General features: G+C 36.0%; 1 protein-coding gene and 1 long non-coding RNA gene across 10 annotated transcripts in view; one reads left to right on the top strand and one right to left on the bottom strand.

Annotated features, from left to right (window-relative positions):
* LOC118170156 overlaps positions 1-4,454 on the top strand; it is a 6,537-nt gene extending 2,083 nt beyond the window's left edge. Inside the window, exons 2-3 of the long non-coding RNA XR_004752545.1 lie at positions 2,120-2,124; positions 4,444-4,454. This is a non-coding gene — a long non-coding RNA (uncharacterized LOC118170156). The remainder of the gene's footprint in view (positions 1-2,119; positions 2,125-4,443) is intronic.
* PCLO (piccolo presynaptic cytomatrix protein) overlaps positions 1-17,681 on the bottom strand; it is a 367,791-nt gene that overhangs the window by 65,743 nt on the left and 284,367 nt on the right. For 7 of the 9 annotated variants that reach the window (XM_035332145.1, XM_035332137.1, XM_035332088.1 and 4 more), the window contains exons 16-19: positions 16,532-16,558; positions 11,198-11,291; positions 4,676-4,747; positions 600-780 (exon numbers count right to left, since the gene is read on the bottom strand). In XM_035332145.1, coding sequence (XP_035188036.1) covers positions 600-780; positions 4,676-4,747; positions 11,198-11,291; positions 16,532-16,558 — 374 coding nt within the window. Of the gene's footprint in view, positions 1-533; positions 781-4,675; positions 4,748-11,197; positions 11,292-16,531; positions 16,559-17,681 lie in introns of all 9 variants that reach the window. The other 2 variants (XM_035332154.1, XM_035332113.1) reach the window with 2 other exon arrangements.

The following is a 17,681-nucleotide window of genomic DNA, read 5'->3' as shown; positions in this document are numbered from 1 at the left end:
AAGGAAAGGAAAGGAAAGGAAAGGAAAGGAAAGGAAAGGAAAGGAAATAAATTTATTGGAGCAGGAGACATTGAGATCAATTCTTTTGTAAGTCCTAGTATAATTTTACTTTATCAGCTCCACTGATTTCCAGTGCACTTGAAATACACTACAGCCCATTATCATTGACTGGATATGCATATGCATTATTACAGAATAATTGTTATTCTATAAAACATTAATGTGACATTTACAGAAGATAAAATGCCATAGAATATTTAAAGAACGTGAAAAATAGAAAGCTAAATATGTATTGAATTTGGCCAAGGCTACCAGAAAAAAATGAAAAAGGCACAGAATTTATAGTAGATGTGAAAAGCTCATAGAGCTTAGGTGTGGCTGTTTTAATGACACAAATACAGCTGTCTGGCACTGATTGGTTCAAATTAGGCCTCAGCACAGGTCTCTGATAAATTAACCACAGAGAGAAATAAGTCTTTAATAAAAGTTTATGTAAACTTCACAGCAGTATCTTTGTTTCCATGAGGACTTACAAATAGCAAAGGTTTTTCTGTCATCTGGAAAAACACTTCATATCAGGTGCACTGAGTCATTCCTACCCTTAGAGGGATCCGGAAAGATTCCATGACTTCTGCTCTTGATGACAGATGGTTTTGGAGATTGCTGGCTACTCTGTCCAGAATGGGATTTCCCATGATCAATGTTTTCACTCTGTTCTTTCAGAGGGTACCACCGAGGAGTGTTGTCAAGCTGAGAGACACTGGATAACTCGATTAATACCTGTAAATGAATCAAAGCACAATATACTGCTTTAATCTGATCTGTGTACAATAGTTTACAGCAGAAGAGTCTACAGTTGTGCTATTAGAAGGTGCAATCAAATACAAACAGATAATGGCTGTGTGCTATCAGAATCGGGACTCTGCTCGTGCTCTAACCTAGCCTGATGTAAACCAGCTGTGGTTGGAAACACACATTTGTTAGCATAGTGCTGTGTCTGCACTGATACATCTCAGCAGGATCTCAGTAGGGTCTACTAGCTTATATATAACTCCATACCAAGATGGCTAAGGAGTAGCTTGTGAACATTTGCTTGATAGCAAGGCAAAAGAGGGTACTAGTCATTCTACCTCTTCTATATCCTAACAGAAGAATTGGGCATAGCAATTTTCTCCTTTCTGTCAGGCAAGGGGCAAATAATTTCATATTTGTTTTAAATAAGGTCTTCAGTAGTATGAGACTGGGTCTTAACTCTTGATTCTTGATTTTTTTCAAAATTCCACAAATTTGCATAATTAGTAGGAAAAAAAAGAAAAATGAAAGAACAGGTATACCAAAAACAATAGTAAAGTGCAATAGGTTCTTTAAGCATCACACCTCAACAGGCAGGAAAAAAAAAAAAAAAAAGACAAAATGGTAATGTGGCAAAGAAACTAGCAACATGCCAAAAATAAAAATAAAAAATAGCAAAATTATTCTAGCCAAAATCTTCTCTAGGCCACCTGCATTGCTAGTAGGAGTTTTGGGAAATTTCTTTAAAAATAAATCCTAAAAAAAAATAATAAAAAAAAATGGGAGCAATAAAGATCTTTCCACACTCAGTGGTTTTGTGGTAGAGAGGGCCAAGAGCTGCCCAGCGAAGGGTTCAGTCACCATCCCTGGAGGTCTTTAAAAGATGTTTAGATTTAGAGCTTAGTGATATGGTTTAGTGGATGGCTTGTTAGTGTTAGGTCTGAGGTTGGACTGGATGATCTTGGAGGTCTCTTCCAACCCAGATGATTCTGTGATTCTGTAAAGTACTAAAGAGTCATCACAGTCTTGAGTGAAGGAAAGGACAAAAATAGCCTTGCATTTATCTCTAAGGTGAAAGGGTTAAAATAATGTCAAGTAGGGAAGTTTTAGAAGTGCTAGAAAAATAACGCATGTGATTACCTCAGGGAACTATTTCTTTGTCAGTTTATTGCAAGACCTTGAATAAAAGAAAGCATCTTGAAGTTTAGAGATGGACAAGTACTTTACATCAGTATTTTTTATTATTATTTATTTATTTATTTATTTATTTTATTTTCTACAAGGTTAGAAGCATTTTTTCTTTACTGTTTTTCTTTCAGCTTCATAGGAGGTGTAGTGGGTTTAAATGGCAAGGTTTTGGTAGTGGGGGACTGCAGGTGTGGTTTCTGTGAGAAGAATCCAGAAGCTGCTCCATAAGGGCCAGTTTCAGCTGGCTCAGGGGACCCACCGCTGCCCAGAGCTGAGCCAATACATGATGATGTTTGTGCTTCTGTGAGAGCAGATTTAGGAAAGGGTGGGGGGAAAACAAACCCAACTGCCGCACAACAGTAGCAGGGAGAGTGAGGAGTGAGAAAGTGCCTTGCAGACACCAAGGTCAGTGCAGAAGGAGGGCAGGAGGTGCTCCAGACATGGAGCAGAAGTTCTCCTGTGGCCTGTGGAGAGGCCCCTGGTGGACCAGGCTGACCCCTGCAGCCCATGGGTCCCACATGGAGCAGATCTCCACACCACAGCCCATGGAGGAGCCCCCCAGTGAAGCAGGTGGATGTGGCCTGGAGGAGGCTGCGGCCCATGAAGAGCCCCTGCAGGAGCAGGGCCTGGGCTGGCGCTGCAACCCTTCGAGAGGAGCCCACACAGGAGAAGGGGATCTGAGGGGAGCTGCCATTCATGGGGGACATAAGCTGGAGCAGTTTGCTCCCAACGGATGGACCCTGTGGTACGGACCTATGTTGAAGCAGTTCTTGAAGAGCTGCTGCCTGTGGGAAGCCCACACCGGATCAGTTTGGGAAGAATGGCATCCCATGGGAGGGAACCCATGTGGAGCATGGGAAGAGAGAGACCGTGAAGGAGCAGCGGAGATGAAGTGTCATGGACTGACTGCAGCCCCCATTCCCCCATTCACCTGTGCTGCTTGGGGGGAGGAGGTAGAAGAGGGTGAACGGGAGGAAGGCGTTTTTAATTTTTTTTTTCTTTGTTTTTCACTTCTCTAACTTGTTAGTAATAGGCAATAAATGTCTCTAATCTCTCTACATTGAGTCTGTTTTGCCCATTATGATAACTGTTGTGATAATTAAGCGATCTCCCTGTCCTTATCTCAACCCTCGAGCCCTTTTTATCATAGCTTCTCCCCCTTTCCCTTTGCGGAAGGGGAGTGAGAGAGCAGTTGTGGTGGAGCTCAGTTGCCCAGCTGCGTAAAACCACAGCACATGGTTGAGGATTGCTCCTAATGGACAATACTGGCTAGCAGCTCTATTTTGGAGAAGAGGGATGTATCTTGTCAATGTGAACCATACTGTGCCATGTGCCTTCTGGGACATGCAAGTGATGCTGACTTCATTCAGTTTTTCAGCAGTCTTTGATACCCGTAAGTAGCTACGCTTGTGCCTTTGTGAAAGTCCATTACAAATTCCTTAGGGCACAATTTGGATATCCCGTTTTATTGAGTACCCTGGACTTCAAAATGGTCCTGAGGTACACTGGATGGTCTTTTCCCAACATTCTTCCACGACATACGGTTTTTATGTTTAAGTCTGAATAATTCAATAAATAAAATAGTTCTAGAGGTTTCAAATATTTGAAGGCAAAGTTTAAATCTTCCTGTAGAAGCAGCTGCTGGAGCATCCATTTTCTAAATGTCGTAAATGACAGTGACGTAAACATTCAGTAAAACCCAGCTTTTGGAAAAATATGCTGAACCCAACAGGAATACTGATGTGGCATGCAGGATATAAGTAATCATGTAGCTGCTTCCTATACATTTATTTTAGTAATTGCTCAAATAGTGACACTGATTGCTCAGTTTTATAGTTACACAAATGGGTACTGGAGCTGAACTGAATGCCTTTTTGCTAAATTCAAATGCAGACTAAGCAGAGGTATTCGGAGTTACTCTGTATACAAACTTTAATTTGAGCAATCGATTTTTCTGTGTTTCTGTTTCTAATTATAATCCTCTTTGGTAATAACATTTTTAATTACTTATTTGACATCATACTTATTGCTGGTAACTCTGTATTATATGTCCATATGTTTGTTTGCTTTTAAAAGAGAGATCACACTGCTTCCCATGATCACTCATCTATTTTTAATTACCAGGGTATTCAGGGTATTCAGGCCTTAACAAGATTTTGCCTTCACTTATACTTTGGCAATGATATTACTATTTTTTAGTATTATAAAGGAGACCTTGAATCTGCAAGACCAAATAACTCACTCTTGCTGTTAATTGTGGATGTGCTAACATGTGTCTTGACAGCAAAATTTAATCCTTTAATAATTTCCAAAGACTGATACCTGCTCAGCCTTTGTATGTTATGTTAAAATCAAGGCTGGCATTTTATCAGTCACAAGAATCCACCATTCAGTCACATCTTAGGATCAAAAAAATAAATAGATAAGTAAAAGCAGTGAAGTAGAATTCTGTTGAGTCCTAAGTGAATTTACCCACAGTTTACCAAGATAAAGACAGGCATCTTATATGTGTGAATGAAGGAAATTATGATCAATTGTTCTGAAGTCAGCAGTAATATTGTGTTGTAAGAAAGTTTATATCTAATGTGTTTTTAATAGTTCCATATATTGGAAGCAAACATTGTCCAAATACCAACAAGCCATTCATTGCCTTTCTAACTGATCAAGGGTAGAGAGAAAGAAAGAAGATACTCACTTCACCAAGGAAGTCATTCGATGAGAATCTATCATAATCCCAGACAGTCACTTCCAGTGTTTTCTTTTTCAGCTGCAATTTAAGTTAAAAGAAAATTAACCCCATTGCTATCATAAACTTCAAAACAATTATGTATAGTGGTATCTTTTCATTATCTCCTCATTGTACTCTTTTTTATAGTGACAGACGGGCAGTTTTGTGACCACCACAAGAGCCAAACTGATTTTCAAAGCCCCGTTTTTGTACTTCTGCAGCTTTTCTCATTATCAAATCTGAGTGGTCTGAACTTCAACATTTAATTCAAGACCATTTTAAACTGGATTCCATATGTGTTATTTAAAACACCCTATTGAAACAGCCTCACCTGTGATGACCTGGCTTTAATAGCTGTACAAGTTCAGTGCAGTCAATGAGACTCTACCAATGGCCAAGACATGGACAAGTTTTACCACCAGGCAGTAATGACAGCCATCAAAACATATTATCTGCAGACCGTGTTAAACATGATAGCTGTGTCAAGCACCCTTCTAACAGGCTAACATAAGAAAGAAGTAAGTCTCTTTATCATAGAATCATACAGTATTCTGAGTTGGAATGGACCCACAAGGATCATCAAGTCAAACATATGGCTCCACACAGTTAAATTAAACCATAATTCTGACAGCATTGTCAGAATTGAATGCTTCTTGAACTCCAGCAATCTTGGTGCCATGACCACTTCCCTAGAGAGCCTGTTCCAGTGTCCAACCATCCTTTCACTGAAGAACCATTTCCTAACACCCAGCCTGACCCTCTCATGTTCCAGCTCCATGCCATTCCCTTGGGTCCTATCACTGTCCCCAGAGAGCCGCCTGCCCCTCTGCTCTCCTTGCGAGGAAGCTGCAGGCCTCCATGAGTCCTCCCCTCAGCCTCCTCTGCTCTGGGCTGAACAAACCGAGACCTCTGCTGGCTGCCGCTCATACATCTTCCCCTATAGACCTTTCACCAGAGGTCTTTATACAAAAAGGTATCTTTCACCAAAGGTTTTTATATGAAAAGATATCTCAAAGCAGAGAAACTGATGTCTAAAGCAGTTGACCTTATTAGAAATACTGATCTGAGTGTCATCCCAGGGATCCATGGGGACAGATGGGAAGAAGAATGTTGATTGATGGTAAGGAGAACAAGACTGATTATTGGTGTTGTATACTGGAGGAAAAGGCTAGCAGAGAGGCAACAAATAAATTAACATGACTTAACAGAAGGAAGGATAAAAGCATGGGGAGCATGAGATATCTGTGAAGTCAGGCTACAAAGTCGTAAGTGAAGAATTTGTTGGACACTTCTAAGTGTTGCTAAAGAAAACAGAACACCATTCACATAATTTAATAAAAGATCACAACCAGAAATCTTATGTAATAATCAAGGTCATCACCCCAACAGAAGCTCCTCTGATTATTAATTTGCTGCTTAGGAGAAAGGGACAAAAAAAGATTGAGTTGTTGTTCAAAATCATAAGCTATGAAATTTACTGTACATTACATACACTTTCAAGAGTATCGTTTCCCATTTACTTCCACTTCCCCTTGGTTTAATATAACACAGGTTCAGACAGTTTTTAATAATTTTAAATTGCCTTTAACTAATAATTTCATCTTATTATTATGTATTATGAACATCTTTTGGTCACAGCTAATTTTAGAAAAATTAACAGCTATGCAAATTCAGTTTCTTTGGAAATCATATTAAAATCAGCATATCCCAGTAAATCCACACAAAAGGAAATTGTGTTATTTTTAGCATCTATGATGTACTCTTTAAGAAGGCAGAAACATGACTTGGAAGCTAAGATTAAAAAACAAAAATAATAATTGAGAGCAATTCCTTAATCTTTCTTTGTTTTAATCCTAGCTATTTAGGCAACATTTAACATAATCTTCTTAAAAATACCATGCAAAAAGTAAGCAAAATTTGAACAAGGGAAAGGTTCTGTCTTGAATATCCTTTACAGAATATATGTAAAGGGGATTTCCTTGACTGAATAAAATTTCTTTTTTTTTTTTTTTTTTTTTTTTTTTCTGTTCAAAGAGAGTATCAAAATTGCAATGTGAAAACTAACCTGAAAAATAAGTTGATCAACCTGTGGTCCATGCTACGTTTAGTTTCTTGGGTGATACTATTTTCTGCTAGATGCTATACTAAGTATATGCATTTTTGCCCTTAAAAACAGGAATCACATAAATACTTTTCAGAAATTCATTGTCTCAACCTTCGTTATTTTGAGAGGATGTAGTTGTTAATTGTAGCAAGTTATGGCTGTGCAAAGACAGAGAGAAGAGTGTATAGATCCAGAGGAAAAACAAAACAAAACAAAACACAACACAACAACAACAAACAAATATGGAGCTGAAATATTTTTTGTGGAAATGGGAAAATAGAGAAGATTTTCCAGTAACTGCAATCCTACTTTGCTAGTATTTTTTTTTTACGGTAATAAAGCTGTGCTGAAAACTTGCAGTACTCTACATTTCTTTGAGTTATCTATTTTAAGCCTCTTAGTTTGATAAAGCTTTTATGAAATATTATGACAATGAAAAACCATCTAAACAGCTTTATTAGGCAGTAAATGAAATGAGTTTTGAAGAGGAGGAAAATTTGCTTTTCTGAAGATGTATTTATGTACTATTACTAAGGGCAAACAACACTCAATGGCTAGGGATTTTTAAAGCAGCCATTATACCATCACAGGAAAGCAAGGTTTTGCCTTACATCATCCAATTTTAGCTTGTGAAGACAGAAGTTCAAATCCCCATCAGAAATTTAACTGACAGCATTACTGAAAATGATTTTTCTGAAATGGTCTCCGTATGACAGTAGGCTCCTGCAAGTAGGCAATGCATTCACAGACAAATGAGAAGGTGCACCTGAAAGAGGCAGAGCAGTTTGACCCAGATGACTTTACAAATGTTGTGAAGCTAATCTGAGTTTAAAGAACGTTACAAAAACAGTGCTACTAAGCCACAACTAATTTTGGACTTTGCCTCGTGGAAGTGAAAAAATTAAAAAAAAAAAAAAAAAAAAAAGAGAGAGAGAGAGAGGAAGAAAATAAACACCTAAGATTTGCACATTATGACATGAGAAATCTAGTTAGCTTTAGGCTGCTGTGGAAAAACATAATTTAAAGAAGATAAAGGAATATGCAGAAACAGCCAATGTGAATAATATTTTTTCTTATTGATGACCAAACCAATACCACACATGACAGAAGTGTCTGTTACTGGATTTGAATGTCTGGAGGTCCCTTGGTGTTGTGACTGATAATGCTGGCCTATGTAATTAAAATACATTGCTTGAAATATTTAATGGATTCTCCTTGAGAAAGCTTATACAACTCATGACTGGAAGAAAGACATGATTTTAATGCAGTTCTTCTTTTCTCCAGTGCAGAAAGTAAATTCCTATAATCGGTTTAGAAATATTTTAAAAGTTTGGAGTTTCGGTCAGGATATTTGAGGAGTAGAAATAAAGGTATTGTATTAGCTTATGCATTATATTTATTTATGTTTCCATTGATATTTAACATTTAAAGGTACTCATTTCTATAATGCTGTGCTTCAGTATGAGGGAGGACAGAAAGACTTCTGATAGATAATTTAGAAACTTATGTTTTCTTGTCCAAGATTTATGTGCCAGCACCTTGCTAATTCGTAAGAATTTTTTTCCCACTTCTGGAAATAAGATTTAGGCTCCTAAATCACTGAAGGATCTTGAATATATTACTCTTTCGAAATATATTATCTTCAATTTAAGAATATGAACAATAGCAAGAACCATACGCTTTAATGAATTATATGCATTATTTAAGGAAACACTTTTGCCTGCTTTTTAATAAATAAGAAATTGAGGCAAACAATGCCACATCTTATATTGTGGTCATACATTAGACCAGTGACCTAACCAGCAACCTAACCAGTGACCTAACCTTTACCATCTTCTGAAATCATCCTAAAGCTTCTTTTCCTTATCTGAGTAGACACATAACTTGAGTTAGCAATTATTATGCAATATTGTGATGTGTGTACTCAGTATTCTTCTCAAACTGTAATTATGTACACTTTGTTACTTAAAAAAACACCCTCAAATTACTAAATATTCAGTTTAATTTATTTGTTTCGCTGTTAAAATGGAATGTGCTATGTTATAAAACTAATCATTCTGACCTTGAAAAAGTCAGTTTCATTTCAAAGAGTGATGTATTTCCCATAATTATTTTCACTTTAATTTCAGTGAGGTTATGAAAGAGTAAAGGAAAATGAAAAATTGTACAACTAGCTAAAGTCTAGACAGTGACATTGAAAGGACTATATTAGGAAATATTTAATGATACTTATTTGCTGTCAGCAAGCAACCCATGCTTTGATGGAGGATAAGGAAATGCTTCTTTGAAGAAATAATATTTATAAAGACTCATGAATTTGTGTTAGGGAATGACTGCTAACTCTACAGCTTGGTGTTGATGCAGCTGTGCTTATTTTTTGACCAGAACACTCATTTTCAGTCTGTCATGATTATTTTCTTGCATTTCTCTTCATGCTCCTAACTATTGTGAAATTTCTATGCAGGAAGGTTATGAGTGCAAACAATGTACTGTTATATGGTGATAGTTCTTTAAACTGTAGAGGGTACTTCTCATCAAGGTGGAATTAGTTGGTGAGTTATGAATGTAGTTTACTGTATATTCTCTAAATCAAGGCACTGAATTTTACACAATATAACAAACACTGACATCAGTATTCAGGTAAAAGCCATAGAAGAAAACACTATTGCCTGCATACACTTCTGTGTGAGAAGAAGACAAAATATACAATATATGTGATACTAGGATGAAACTTATGCATTTATAATTCTAAGCACTGCATGAAAGTATGAGAGGAAGAGAAAAGGAGATCTGCAAACAGAAAGTAAATTTCAAAGAATTCCATATGTAACCTAAAAGAAAATTTCATCAAGCAATAGTCAAAAGACTGACATCAAAGATATAAAAAGATTTTCTAACATATAGATCTCTGTCCAAGAAATCCTAGACTAAGATTATCCAATTGCCAAACAGCCATTGAACATCCAACACTCTTAACTACAGCTCTGGAAATATCACAGAAGAGCCAAAAAGCAAATTAAGTAAACTGAGGAGTCTTTCTTAAATGGGAAGCTCAGACCATGTTATCTGAAAATATTGCTAAGACTTACCAAACATTCGTATCAAACACAGAAGACCTAGGGTTTATACTGCAGCAAAACAAACCTCAGTTTTTTTCTTTATTCCTTAGGCTTTCACTGTCAGTGAACCACCATTTATGCAAGCCTACAAGAAAAAGCATGCAAAACCCAGCAAACCAAAACCACTATGAATAGTTAGATACAGATAACAGGGGGCCTCTAGTAAATCTGAGTGCCTCTAACGGCAAGAAGCTGTATATATTGCATGAGCAACCATGCAAGCCTGTGAGAGGGGTTTTGCCCCATGCAAAATCCAATGTTTTAATCCATGTTCATCTCAATGAACAGGAAGAATGAATAAGCAAATTTTAAGTTAGCAAGACAATACTGAGGTCTTTGTGTCATGTTGGAGAAGTATATTAAAAGCATTGGAAAATTGGTTCATGAAAGAATCTGATCTTTGCAGGCTTTTTTCTGATGTACTGAAAAATTATATGGCCTTGAAAAACAAAGCTGAAAGCATCGAGAACAAAACACCAAGAAAGACAGAGAGATTTGGGAGTGCGTACAGATGGTATTCTATAAAATATGCTTCATAATTTAAACAGGCTGATCATTTTGTCCACTGTGCCTTCTTCAAACAGTAAAAGGCCTCTTTAAAAAGGAAGATGGAGAAAAAGAAGACTGGATTGCTACATACTGCCTCAGTTAACCCCTTGGGTCAGTTAGAGTTATGAAACAACTAAGAAATAGACACAGAAGGCTTCCATTGAACTCTTCCCCAGAAGAGATTTAAATCTTTCTGCAACAAGGAAATTAAATCTCTTCTGAATTTTGTTGAACAGATTCATATTTCAAAACCATTGCTGTAAATTATTGTTAAATGTAAACATGTATCTACATTTCATAAACATTTTTGAACAAGAAAATGTTTTTAAGACCTGTGTTTTCTGTGAACTTGCATGTTTTTTGGAATCAAGAGCGATGCTGATTTCTGCATCTACTTCAGAAGCTTCTGTCTGGATTTATTCCCTCCCTGTGTTCCATAATCATTTCTAGAAATAACACATCCATACTTACGATATGTTTATGAATGTAATCCACACAAATGATCATTTTTATGAATAGAAAGAACAATAAAAGAGAATTGATATAGTGATCGCTATCAGAGGCAAGGAAATAGTTAGAAATTTTCCCTGAATTTGGCAAGATTTCTTAGGATTTCTTAGTTCACAAAGTTGCCAGTGCCACTGCACAATAAGCACTGCAGACCACATAAATAAATATAGCAGCAAATTGCACTGAATAGTATTACCACTTACGCACCTGCTCCACAGAGATATTTTTATAAATGACCGTCTGATTCCACTCAGGATTCAAGCTTTTCTGCACATACTTAGTTCTCCGCTTGTACTCAGCACTGAATTTGAACAAAGGAAGGAAACATCACATTAACAATTTTTTGTTTCTTTCAGTTCTAATACAAAACAACACCCCCTCCAACCCCCCAAAAAAACAACAAATCTCAGAAAAAGAAAATAAATATATCCTTTATTTCTGTAACAACTGAGGGTTGTTACAAGAGGATGACAGCCTATTTTTTTGTTTGTTTTGTTTCCCTACACTTGGTATATTTTCTTGACATCTTCTGACTCTTCAGTGGGCTATTGTTGCCTACAACTGTGTCTACATAAAGCATCAGTCAGCGAATGCACATATGCTTTGTTCTCTCATTGTATGTGTTGTGCTCTGACTATAAATGAAAGTGATAATGCATTGATTTATTTCCCAAGACCATCCTCCTATTATCACTTTAAAGTACCAAGAATCCATTATATTTATAGGTTATAGTCTCTAATTACAGGATTGCCATCTTACTAGAACATTTAGTGAAGACCATGGGGTAAATAATATCCTGTTAATGATAGAAACAATAATTTCATATTGATCTTGTTCTCTGCCTCTGCCTCTAACTGCACTGGAAACAAACATAAAAGTACATCAAGCTCATGATTTTATCAATAGCCAAGAATAAAAATTGGGCTGCATAATCTGTTTTTAAAAAAGACTTGGCAGTGCTTTCTATTGTACTTTGCATTTCCTGAGGATGGGGGAAGAAATACACAAACCTTTAATAGTATATGGATTCATCTAGTGCTGTGAGCTTTGATGTCTGATCTGCTTCCATTACAATTTTAATTTAACATAAATTTTAATGGATATTTCAAAAGAGCTTGGTAGGAGAACATAAAAAGCTTTCAATATTTTGAAAATCCAGTAAGACATAAGGCAAATAACTTATTTTTGCCACTCTGCAAGTTTAACTTGGGTTCAAATGTCCTATACAGGACATTCAAATGTCCTATACAGGACAAATACCTATTACATCTGCTACTAGATCCAGGACCTTCTCCAGTACTAAGACCAAATCACAGACTCATAGAATCATTAAGGTTGGAAAAGACCTTCAAGATCATCTGGTTAAACCATCCACCTACCACCAATGTCACTCACTAAACCATGTCCCTAAGCACTAGGTGCTTTTCCATGAACATCCCCAGGGACGGTGATTCCACCACTTCCCTGGGCAACCCATTCCAATGCCTGACTGCTCTTTCTGAGAAGAAATGGCACAGAAAGACCTGTATCCACCCTATTAAAATCCCCTATGGTACCTTTACATTAATATTTGGTAGTGTGGTTTTCTCCTGATTGTCCCACTTCTGACTTCAGATTGAACTGTGTTTTGGTTCAAACTGTGGTATAGTCTCACAGTTGACGAACTACATTCCTTTCATATGATATTAATACAGAAGATGCACTCCAGAGGCTCATTTAATCAGCCAGACACTAATGTGTACTGTGCATGGTACCAGGCTAGTGTGAGTCCAAATTAAGGTAATGTGAAACATGCCTGTGTTTCATTGACACATACATACCAATGTTGGGTCTTCAGCACCACCAGTTTCATTCTACAAACTCAATACTATTGTGCAGTGCTCACCTCTAATTATTCTGGTGTGTGCAGTGGCCTTATTCTTGAAAAAGGAGTGGCTATATCCAAGCTGCCTACAAGACAGCTTGGTAATTCCCAAAGTGGGCCTTTAAACTTTTTTTGGAGAAGACTAGTTAAGCTCAGCAAAAATAATGGCTACCTGTGGCCTAAAAGTTTAACAGTATTGATGACTGAGTTACAGTTCCCTGGATTATTTCAAGGTACTGCTTATTTTATTAGTGAACTGTATGAGGATTTTTGTTGTTGTTGTTTGGTTTCTCAATTTTTCAGACTGTTTTAAAAGTGTAAATGTAATAAGTTGCTGGTTAAGATATCCTATATTTTACTTTTCTTTCTTTCTTTCTTTTCTTCTCCTTCTAACTTTTGTAATTGTTAGAGGACTGTTTTACTTTACATATATACAGAAATACGGCATTGGACTTAGTGGCTGCATACTCTAAACTCTCCAGAAGTATTCCCGCTAAAAGTAATAGTACTACTTTTCAAAATAATTCTGCAAAAATTAAAACGCAGCATCAATGATTGTATTAGTAGGTTCTGGATTATAAATTTTCTCTATTCCTTCTTTTTCAGCTCTCAGTAGATTTTAAATCTAATCACTGGCTTTGATAGCCTTTTTTCATGTTGTAACTGTCCTCCATCCATTGAAAATATTGGTTCCCATGTGCTGAAAAGATACTGTACTGAATATATGGAAATATTTTGTTGTTAATGCAATTAAGCTACTGTGTACTAAAGAAGACTAGGCACAATAGATCTGGTATTTATCTTAAATCTCATGAAGTAATTGAGCTGAGTACCAGGCAAGTATACATGGAGAACAACCAACGTCAGTAGCCACTACAACTAGAACACAAGAGCCAGAGTCCTGAAGGGCACATAGCATCAGCTTCTTGAAACTGGTATGTCAGCAAACCCATCAAATGTCACATATATTGATACTGTCATAAAGATGCAGTATAAGAACAGACCATACTACTCTGCTTCTGGGACTACAGTGAATAGATTCTGAGTAAACATAGCAAGGAGGCCTCTTGATACATTTAGATATTATTAAGTATGAACAATAATAAAACTTACTGACATTTCCATACTGAAACTTACAGCTCAACAAAACTCTTCTTTAAACCTAAGCACATTTTTTTTCTTTTGAATTTTTATTTGAAAAATGTTTATTTTCAGTATTAATTTTACTTTCAGTAACTCATTTCAAATGTATATATCTTATAAAAATAATATTAATTTTTATATTAAAAATGAATACTGATATGCATTTTTTAATTTCTTTTCTTGCAATGCCACCACTTCATTTTCACAAACTTATTACAAGGAAAAGCTTTGTCTCTTCTGTCTCTTCAATAATAACATATCAGAGTTGGAGAAAAAGGTACAACATAGATGAGCTCAAGGTAATAGTACAGTTCTGACCGATAGTATCGGTTCTGACCGATATCTTTTAATGAAAGTGACTTGTAACCATTTTTGCTCTTATGTTTTGCTCATACTCATTCTATATAGTTCCATTTATTATTTTTTTCAAAACATGCTGTTCACTGTCTTCCAATATATTGAAAAATGTGAAGGACATTGGAATCTGTGAAAAAAAAGTATCTGGCTGCCTCTGCTTATGAGAAGAAAGCAGCAGCTGTCTATAAGAAAGTTAGTTGTGTCAGCCACTATGCACAATCACATCTTTTTGAAAAAAGGTTTCTTTTTTCTTGTGTATCAGTAAGAGATGGATGAATGAAAATCTAGGGGGATCAAGACCATATGGAAGAGAAAATTATTTCTTTGCAGTTTTTTTGCAAGGAAAATCTGAATCCTTTCAGAAACTAGATTTTGATAGCATATCCCATTCAGTATTGCACTTAAATCTTTTAAACTCTTCAGCAGATTTTTTTTTCTTCTTCTCTCTGATCTGAAAAAAGTGTCCTTTTCACTCAAAATCATTAGATTTCACTGACCCACGGAGAGATATGAGACATTGGCAAATAAAAACTGGGCTAGCAGCATCTCTTTCTTTGACCTCATGTTACTCTTTAAACAATTTTTTCTGATCAACTATTAATGAAATATTAATATATCTAAATGTCTTCTGTAAACAATTTACTTCTTACCATAATGAAGCTAGGATAGTACTATAGAGCTTGGTCCATATGTCATAAGATCTATACTCATTTAAAAGAACTGTTATACTTCTTTTTGAAATAAGAAAGGTCCCTTTGTGCTATCAACCAAGAAAGTGAATCCATGATATCCATCTCTTAGTCCTGGATTTTCTTTTGCAATATTACAACTTCACCACCTTTTCATAGTTTCTGATTCTCGTTGAAAATATGTGAGAAGGTGATTCAAGTAGTGTTGAATAGTAGAGTTGGCAGATAATAAAGTTAAATGTGTTATTAAAAGCATAACTCTGGAGTATTTACAATGAACTATCTGGATCAAAATTGGCTAGGGGGGAATTAGCCCACATTTGTGTAGCCTATGGTGTGCATCTGTTGTAGAGGGAAGCAGGAGACCTTGATCACATGTAAGGAGGCACAGCCCCAGACTAAGCTGGATGACAGCTGAAGGTCTTTAGATGTCTGAAAGGAAAGATCTGACAAATAAATTAAGTTCATCTTACTGATACACCTTCCCCGCAGCAACTGCAATTAACAAATGGTGATGCTTTAATAAAACATTCATTAAAGCTAATCATACCTAGTATGAAATAATTTGCACTTGAAATTGTCATAGAATATGCTGCGTAAAAAGATACAAACTGTATTACTCTTTTCTTTATTTTTTCTCTATGCTTCCCTGGTTACAGATTATCGATATATAATACAACAGAAAGTGCAATTAAAAAAAGAAAAAAAGTATAATAGAATAACTGCAAGTAAAATGTGGCATTTAAACACATTCATTTAATAATTCTTCTAATGAAGACCAGGCTGAAGATAGAGCAGATCTGTTTATTAAAAGGCATCTGTTGACTTGTTTGGTCAGCTTTCTACTTTTAAATAAATGCAGAGTGAAAGCTGATTTTCTACTATCTTGTATTTATCCTTGGTTGATACTAGTGTATCTTGAGAATGGAATTTTGCCTTATGTTTCCAAATCCAGGACAAACAAAGCACTAGTAATTCCAGTTACTAAAAATTCAATTACACTCAAGAGCCATTTATGTGCTCAAACAGCTTTAAAGTCTTCTGGGTGATTATCTAGACTGATACTTGGCATTAAAGTCTACATGCTGTGCAAAGCGCAGAGAGAAAAATATTCCATCTGACTTCCAAGCAATGCTGTTCCTGTTGGCATCTTGAAACAAGTTCACTGTGAATTGTTTTACAACTTTCAGTGAATGAGAATGAATTTTTAGATATCTATGACTAAACTAAATTCTTCCAGACTTCAAAGGAAATTTCATTTGTCATCACAGTTTGGGCCTAAGATGTTACTGCATCAGGGCATATTAAATACTTGTTTCCAATTCTTTCTGACCTGGAAATGAGGTTCATTGGAATGAACAGCAAAACCATGCAGCAATCTCGTCATCAAGACTTAAGAGAAATCTGTATTTCAGTGCACAGGCTGATCATAACATCATGCTTGCATACAAAAATGAAAGAATAAAAATGAAAGACAGTACACTCTACCTTGCATTTTGGACAACCATGACTTGTCTGCATAGCCAGCATTAAACATAGTTAGGAACACAGAGGAAGCAGCATGAGAGAAAATGGGAAGAGACAGAGGTGAGAGAAAACGTAAATAATGGTAGTTTCTAGTACCAGAATCAAAGGAAACAGAGGCATTACAAGGAATAAGCAGTTGTGTATGGATTGAACTACAGATAAAAGATATTTATGAACAGTTCGAGTCTCTGCTTTCAGATACAAGTTTTGCAGTTTTGAGAAGCTCTTCATTTTCATTACTCCCTAAAGCCCCAACCTACATGTAAAACAGTAAAGTTGCCATATCTTAAACCCAAATAAAACTAAAATCCAAATTCTTCATAACTTGGCCCCAGTTTTCAATCTGTATTTGGATCTGATTTAGAATTCTGCAGGTTGAACAACTCTGTAGTTCAAAGCCTTACTTCTACATCATGAATGTATCTGCAAAATTCCCAGTAAGATTAATTTGACGAGTATTTGATGAGACTCTTAGGCGCATTACATATATATATATAGTATATATATATACAATTTAGGACCTGTTCCCATTATATTCAGTAATAGTTTTGGGCCCAGTGCCACTGAACAATATTGAATACTGTATAGCTGGAATCAGCAAGCTACTAAATACGCATGCTTTAGTTTTACCATTTGTGTGCTTTTAGCTGTGCTTTCCCATATGCCAAATGCTAAACTGTGACCTGAGCATGCACTTTCCTGTTACTTTGAATAGATCAGAAATACAGATTTTTAGTTATATGGTCTCAGCCTAAGAGTCTTTTAGGATGAGTGTGACTACACAAATTGAGAAGTTTGCAGGATTTTGTCTTTGCAAACCGAGGTCTTAGTTTAGTTTAAGGTAATCAGCTTAACTTTAGATAAGTCTACTGTGTCAATTAAGTCAGCAGTATTTTTATAGCTGCTTATACTTACGTATATGTGTGAAATTCTGCAAATTTAGGGCACAAAAAGAGTTATAATATTGCTGATACAGATAAAATATTTTTTAAACAGTAATTAGCTATTTGTGATTACAGTCAGAGTTTAAAAAAGCAATGGTCAATGAGAATGTCAATGGTCAAAAAAAGCAATGGTCAATGAGAATACTAATTTGTATAGTCTTTAAATA

The sequence above is a fragment of the Oxyura jamaicensis genome, chromosome 1 (assembly GCF_011077185.1).
Source record: "Oxyura jamaicensis isolate SHBP4307 breed ruddy duck chromosome 1, BPBGC_Ojam_1.0, whole genome shotgun sequence".
NCBI lineage: Eukaryota > Metazoa > Chordata > Aves > Anseriformes > Anatidae > Oxyura > Oxyura jamaicensis.
Note: the sequence above shows the minus strand (reverse complement) of the source record. Positions and strands in the feature narration are given on the sequence as shown.